Consider the following 7,538-nt stretch of genomic DNA (forward strand, 5'->3'; position numbering starts at 1 on the left):
CTGAATCTACTCTGAACTAAAAACGAAAACGGCAGAAGATAAAATCTAATTATCATTTACATTACATTTAATTTGTGCTTGTATGTCAAACTATTGTCAGCCAATATTTTAATTGGTTATATATGAAAAAAAAAACAGTAAAACTACAAACTGAATCTGATAAACCTTCGAATGAAGTTAACAAAAACTGCTGCATACCAAACTTGCAAATTTATATATGAAATTTCCGTGTATATTGGGAAATTTTGTAACTGCACATATATATAATTACGAACTTAGCTTCCTCGTAGACTTTTGAATGATTACAAATTCCATTCACTATAGTTATGTATGAGAATTATGAATCATCGATGGAAGCATTATATTCCGGAGCGTAAAAATCAGTATTTTATTTCAACCGTTAAATGTTTATATTTATTTTTTTGTTTCCATTTGAGTATGTAATCTTACAACGAACGTAATTTACTTTATTACGAATTTTTGGAGCAGAATTTTAGTAATATGAAATTCGTAATTTTTTGAATTTTAGGGCTACGAACGGAATTCATGATAAGACTGATATTGAGTGGAAATTCGCCTTTACAAAATAGTATAGAAAAATCAGTGCTGCCGTCACATAAAAAAACGCTAGATGATTTTGTGTAAAATAGTTCATATTCGTCCAAAATTTGAAATAGAAAACTCAAGTAGAATCCACCAAATATATCTGTTTTTCGATTAAGGTTTAACTTAAATTCATATTTTCTTATTCTAATTACATTGATTTTAAGTTAAATAAAGTTGGGTCGAACTAATGGTTTGTAATATAGCAGTTTTCTCTTCAACAAGTGAAAATACAAGCCGTACAAAATTACTTTCATTTATATACGACACTATTTCAAAGATTGCATACATTTGGGATGAACGATTTATGCAGTCTTTGAAAGCACAAAAAAATTTAAAAAGGTGTTAACAAATGCTTGATTTTAAGAAGTAATGTTGTGAGTCAAGAAAAATAATTATATTTTTTAATGTTATGGAATTTACCGTTAGCTTTCTGCATTTATAGAAATTTGAAAAAGTTTGCAGTTTAGGAAATATAAGTTGCCGAAAATTCTAAATTTACAAATTTCGACGGTTGATAACTTGAGAAGAGGTAACTATGGAAAAAAATTTTCTTCTAACGAAATGAACTATTTGTTAGTGTCTAAGAGCTGTTAAAATTTCATACTTTTACAACCTTTAACGAAAATTTTGGTTTTTTAAAGTGTGGTATGCCACGTAAGAAGCCAGCCACTATTTTTCTGAGTTTGCAAAATTTGAAAAATGCTTATGTTTCTAGCATAGATCTTTCATAATTTCAGCTTTCTATGTTCAGCCTAGTTTTGTAAACAGACACACGAATAGACAAACGGACAGAGTTAAAGTAATAAGCACTTTTTTAAAAATTTTTTTTGGAAAAGTGCTAAAGACAAGTGTGTATTAATAAGAATTTTAAAATATAGAATTTCCTTCAATTTGAAAAAGGTATTTTTTTCATTGCCAATATGTATGTATGTACTTAGGTGATTATAACATTACGAAAATTTTATTTTTCTAAAAAAATTGAAGGCCTTTTCATAAAAGCAATATTGCAAATACATATTAAGGTGATGAATGTGCAATACATTTTCAACTACATACATATTATTCAAAACATCAAAGCATTTCATAAGATTCCAATACGTTAGTAATAATTTCGAAAATGTTTAATCATGTTTATGAATAAACATGAATAGCAGCATTTGTTTATGAACACAAATGTAGCCCAGTTTTCATTTTATGTACATATCAATAAAAAAAAATTATTATGTTGCAAAAGTAAAAATTATGATACCCTAGTTCTTTATAAACATTATAAACACTGTTAAATTGCCCGTCATAGTTAGGTATCGCTAAAACCTTAAAAGCTGAACGGTACTACTTAGCTCTACAATTTTAATTGAAAAATGGATTTTTGAAAACTCCATGTAATTTCGATTAAAATTAGACAAATGAAGAATACGTAAATAGTATTTATAATATTATTATGCACCTATGTATGTATCTATTTCATTTTATTATGTTAAAATCATTCCCCAAATCCTTATGCACGTGTGGGTTTTAATAGATTTTCAAAGCCTTAATGTTTTGTTTAATACGTGTATAAATTTTTCTGTTTAATTAATGTTATCTAATCATAGATTTCTTTATTTTATCGCTTAATTTTCTTCGATTACAGTTTTCCTCTAAACTTTTAATAATTTTATAGTAAACTCTTTCCATGTTATTGAACTCATTTTTCTCTAACATATGTAACATTTTGTATACTCTTTCTCCGATACTTTTACATTCGATCTCCAAATTGTCCATTTCACCTTCTCGAATATTAATACCACGACCGAAACATCTCCACATTTTACCGATTTCTAGGGATATTTCTTTATATATCCAAGCCTTTCGTTCTTCAAAGAGCGTAGGTATTATTTTCACATTTACGTTTTGAGATTTTTGTGGTTGAATTGATTGTGACGTTACGTTTGAACCTGTTTGATAGAAGCTTATCTCAGTACTTTTAGTTTGAGTTCTTGCTAAATATAATTTCCGTGCTTCCTCATCTTTTTCACGTTGTATAGCATAAACGTTTACCAGATTTTCTGTAGGCGGTTTATATCTATCGATAGCTTGTTTCACTTTTAATGTTGTCAATGGTCGCATCTTTTCTAATTCATTTTTATCAATTAAATCTCTTTTTTCCAATATGCTTAAAAGAGATTCTTCTGTTCTTATTAAATCGGCTTGTCTTCTTGATATGTCATCAGCGCAAAAAATTAACAAATCCGCTATATCCTAAAATTGAAATCAATTATACAAATAGGTAATAAAAATTACTAAATAAAGAACATTTTTAATGTTAACTAAAAATTAGTATGGAAACTATTTCAAAGCTTAATAAAAGAAAACGCTATCTTTCTAAAGTTTAGCTAAAAAGGATTGAATAATAAAGAGCTAAATATTTTTAATGTGTTTTCGTATACACAATAAGTTTTTGATATTCATAGTTAAACCTTTAATGTGAACATTTTTTAAGAATGGTTCACATTAAAATAAAAAGCAAAATTTCTCACTTAAATTTAATGAAACAAAATAAAATAATTTCAATAACAACAAAGGTGGATTTTCATTCAATATCTGAATCTCCGTGAAAAATTTCTAACCAATCAAAAATTTTCATTTTAACAACACATAATGTGCATACATATATCGCTTGATAATTCCGTTTATCCACTTTTATAGTTAAAAAAAATATAAATTTGAAAGTTGAAGGGAAACTGAAATCCGTAATGTATATGCATGGATGCAGATTGTAGGTTGCAGATTTCAAGGGAACCGAGTGGGGTAGGAGAACTCCCGATGCATGAATGTACATTTTATATATACTTATATATGTGTATACAGATGCATATGAATATATGTATATGACTACAATTATAAATATATATGTATATGACTACAGTCGTACTTCGACTCAAATTGAAATACATACATAAGTACATAGTTCAAATTTGAAAAACGTTCTTCCCCATTAAGGAAATTTTGTTCATAATTATATTGTATACATTGCATCTATAATATGTACCCACATTATATATGTGCATATTACGTTCAAATTTTTACTAATTTTCGTTAAATATTTTTATATACACAAGTTCTCACGAAATTTTTGTTTGTTTCTTACCATAATAAAAGAATTAAAATTCCATAAAACTGTTTCACTTACTAAACTTGGCATTTTGAAAGTACTTTGATGAAAAATTGTGCTTATATTATATTCAATAACAGCTGTATAACTCAAAATTTATAACAATTTATAACATTTACAAATCCACTATGTATTTTATAAATGACAATATGATAAAATTATTTTTCCTACAAATTTTTACTCAATTACTTATACAGCTGATTTTAATATTTTGACATTTAAAAATGAGATGGCAAATTTGAGCTTAAGGAATCGAATATTGAAAGAGGTATTAAAATATGTGTAACACAATCAAATGAAATATACTTTATTCATAAATTGAATTCACTAATATTCAAAAATAAAAATATTTATAATAGACGTAGATTTTGAGATTTTATTAATATACATACATATTTTATTTTGTTTTAATAAATTTTGTAAGAGATTTTTAAAAGAGCTGATTACATTTCTGTTATTTCTGTTTCAATTTTTTATTTTACCCATCAATCATGCACATGATTATATCAAAGATTTGAGTATTTTGTGTGTCAAAAATTGTTAATGTAAATTATGTAATGTGCAAATTATATTGTCAAATACTGTTGTATCAAATACTGTAGTATCTTGTACGACAGCTCAAATATTAATATATATTTAATATTATTCTATCCTTAGATAGATGGTAGTCCAATACATTATTGTTATACATTATTATTGTAAATAAATATTGAAATATGTATTTATTTTTTTAAGAAATTATGAGATTTAAAATTCAAAAAATTTTTCAAAAAATAAATACAAGTTGGTCACCTAAAAATTGAATATACTTATCCTTTTCTAAAAATATAGATTTGTTTTTATTCTTATATTCTTATCTATGTTTTGCGACGAAAGATGTCACTCGACTTATTAAATTGGTTTTTTATAAGTGGTCGCTACATTTACTTCGATGATGTAATAAGATCTTGAGCTTGACATTTAAAAAGTCAAAATATAAAAAAAAGAATAATAAGGAAAGACTAGTTAAATATTTTTTTTGAACAATTTCAAATACGGAGTTGAGTCATAATTTTGCATTTTATAAATAACTTTTCAATTTGAAAATTAGTTAAGTTTTGGATATTATACATAGGTATAATTATTATAAATTGAAAAATGGGTTTATTTGGTAAATCAACTCAAAAAGATCCAAAAGAACAGGTGAATATTAAAATTATAAATACCCAAGTATGAAAACAAATTCATGGTAGATAATTCGGAACCGCAGGTCAATGAATGGTGTTCAAAAATACGAAAGGAGGGCTATCAGTTGGATAGGCAAATTCGTGGTATTCAAAGGGAAGAAGAAAAAGTTAAAAGATCATTGAAACAAGCAGCTGCAAAGGGTGATAAAGAATCTTGTGTGATTTTAGCCAAAGAAGTTATAAGGGCAAGAAAAGCAATAAATCGGATACATACAAGTAAAGCACATCTAAACTCAATTCAACTTCAAATGAAAAACCAATTAGGTAATTTCTTGCTAGATTTCTAAACGAATAGTAATTTTAGTAAGTTCACAATCTTCATAATTATGTATATATGTGTACATGTATTTAGGTATAGCTAGTTATCTAAGTCCAGATAAATTTCATTCCTAACACTCATTAGATGGATGGATACTTTTAAGCAATAGGCTAAATAAAGGACATATACATAAATTTAAAAGTAAAGTTATTATTGTTTACAATCTTTTAAAATAAGCAGATAATACTCTGAATCTTTTTTTTATTGTGTGAACCAAAAAAAACATTGCATTTTCTATAAAGCATAAAATCAGGTCAAATAAGAGGTTCCTGAATTGCAAAAATTGGTTTTCTTTAAAATAGCAGGCGGTTTCAAAACTGGATGAATAGGGAACTTTTTTTATCACCCTATGATTAACATTCAATAGGTAGATTCATTCCTAGCAAAATTCAATGACTCAAACTGCTTAATAGTTATCTACTCTACGATATCATGCACCAGCTCTATACTCCTCCCAGTAGCGAAGTAGAATAAACATGATTAAAATGAATTATATACTTATTTTTTTATTATTCTTTTATTAGTTTCAATAATAATTATAGCGCCAATCAATTTTTAAAATCATTCAATTGCCAAACTTAAACTTTAACTATAGGGTCGTAATTTGATGTACACGATGTATCTACATAATTTAAACCAATTTCGTTAAATGCAGGTATTCATTTTATGAAATGCATTTATAATTGAAAAAATAAACTTCTTTTATTATCTTCAATTAATTTTGTTATAATCGTGGTTTATTCAACTTAAATTCATTAATTTCAACATAACAACAAATTTTAAACAATTTGTTTAAACAAAAACTAAAAGTTTAAATAAGAAAAATTTATCTCAGTTCTGCAAATATAATCAAATTTACATAATTTAATTTTTAGCTACCTTACGCGTTTCTGGTTCGTTGCAAAAGTCTACAGAAGTGATGCAAGCAATGCAAAATTTGATACGTTATCCAGAATTAGCTGGTATAATGCAAGATATGTCCAAAGAAATGATGAAAGCAGGTATAATTGAAGAAATGTTAGATGAAACAATGGATTCAATTGAAGATTCTGAGGAAATGGAAGAACAAGCTCAAGCTGAAGTTGATAAAGTATTGTGGGAAATAACTGATGGAAAATTAGGGGAAGCACCTGAAGTTCCTCAAGGTGCTGTAGCTGGCACGGCTCCAAAAGAAACTGTAGCTGCCGAAGAATCAGATGAAGAAGATTTGAAGGAGATGCAAAGCAGATTGGCATCTTTAAAATCTTAAATGTAGTTTTTTTTCTAATTTGTAAGAATTGTACCTACACTATTTATAAAATCATATAAGTAATTAAATACTGAAGTATGAATAAGAAGTACTTGTGATTGAGTATAATTTGCAACATTTTTTTTTTAAATATATAAATAATTAAATTGAATTGATTAATATAGAAGTTTAAATGCATTTCACATAATAAAATAATGTTGGCTTTAAAACTTATCTTGCGGTTGATTGCATTGATGTGATTACGATCTTTGTATTGGAAACTTATAATTTGAGCTCCTGAATTGTTTTGTATTAATTTTTTTTAATGTTAGAAAAAGGTCCAAAAAATATAATACATATATTTTTTATAAATTTTGTTTTTAGTTGTTTATAATTTTTTTTTTACTTAATGTTTAATAAATTATGCTACGAAATTAAATTAAAACTTATATTGTGCACTTATATACAATATTTATATAAAAATTATTGTGTTACATTTATAATAAAAAAATTTATACAATGAACTTTGAAAAATTAAAACGGAGTTGTTAAATCTGCTAATATTAATTAATAATTTTTTTTATACTACCCTCTGTGTGGGATTCGCTCAAACTTTTTAGTTGTCTTTCTGCTTTGCTAATTAACTGTTTAATACGAAATAGATTTGTCAACAGGTATTTTATTTTCGAAAGCGTTGAATATTGACCGGGAAAATGCTGGTGATCATGCAAATGTTAAGAGCAATGCTTCGTTAAAGTCTGTATTCCTTTTTTACTTATTACTGAAAACTCGCTTCTGTAAAACAGCAAACGTTACTTCGACATTAAATTTTTGTATAAAATATTTATTATAAAATTAAAAATTTATAATACATATCATTTATTTATATTAGTACATATTTTTCAACTACAAAAATATTAATATAGGAAAAGAAGTACGCCATTTTCGATTTCAATTTACCTTTTACGTAATGTTTGCTCTAATATATTGAATATTTTGGAAAAC

The 7,538-nt window shown here is 26.1% G+C and overlaps 2 protein-coding genes across 3 annotated transcripts; one reads left to right on the forward strand and one right to left on the reverse strand.

Moving 5' to 3' along the window:
* Nucleotides 1-1,939: 1,939 nt before the first annotated feature.
* On the reverse strand, nt 1,940-3,922 carry LOC129611974 (fas-associated death domain protein-like). Of its 2 annotated transcripts, none has more exons than XM_055525417.1 (2): nt 3,779-3,922; nt 1,940-2,847 (listed from the first exon to the last, which is right to left on the reverse strand). In XM_055525417.1, the coding sequence occupies exons 1-2, from the start codon at nt 3,788-3,790 to the stop codon at nt 2,188-2,190; spliced, it is 672 nt and encodes a 223-aa protein (XP_055381392.1). In that variant the 5' UTR covers nt 3,791-3,922; the 3' UTR covers nt 1,940-2,187. The 2 variants fall into 2 exon arrangements, with proteins under 2 accessions (XP_055381392.1, XP_055381383.1); XM_055525408.1 differs by having other exon boundaries at nt 3,737-3,873.
* Nucleotides 3,923-4,745: 823 nt separating this feature from the next.
* LOC129611246 (charged multivesicular body protein 3) lies at nt 4,746-7,052 on the forward strand. Its single transcript, XM_055524301.1, has 3 exons — nt 4,746-4,942; nt 5,010-5,250; nt 6,181-7,052. The coding sequence occupies exons 1-3, from the start codon at nt 4,898-4,900 to the stop codon at nt 6,552-6,554; spliced, it is 660 nt and encodes a 219-aa protein (XP_055380276.1). The 5' UTR covers nt 4,746-4,897; the 3' UTR covers nt 6,555-7,052.
* Nucleotides 7,053-7,538: the final 486 nt, after the last annotated feature.

The sequence above is a fragment of the Condylostylus longicornis genome, unplaced genomic scaffold (assembly GCF_029603195.1).
Source record: "Condylostylus longicornis isolate FDR11 unplaced genomic scaffold, ASM2960319v2 ptg000004l, whole genome shotgun sequence".
NCBI classification, from domain to species: domain Eukaryota; kingdom Metazoa; phylum Arthropoda; class Insecta; order Diptera; family Dolichopodidae; genus Condylostylus; species Condylostylus longicornis.

Coding starts and splice junctions, on each gene's coding strand:
- LOC129611246 (XM_055524301.1), top strand. CDS start 4,898: ATGGGTTTATTTGGTAAATCAACTCAAAAAGATCCAAAAGAACAG. Junction 4,943..5,009: donor AAAAAGATCCAAAAGAACAG/GTGAATATTAAA, acceptor TCGGAACCGCAG/GTCAATGAATGGTGTTCAAA. Junction 5,251..6,180: donor TCAAATGAAAAACCAATTAG/GTAATTTCTTGC, acceptor TTTAATTTTTAG/CTACCTTACGCGTTTCTGGT.
- LOC129611974 (XM_055525408.1), bottom strand. CDS start 3,790: ATGCCAAGTTTAGTAAGTGAAACAGTTTTATGGAATTTTAATTCTTTT. Junction 2,848..3,736: donor ATTTTAATTCTTTTATTATG/GTAAGAAACAAA, acceptor TTTCAATTTTAG/GATATAGCGGATTTGTTAAT.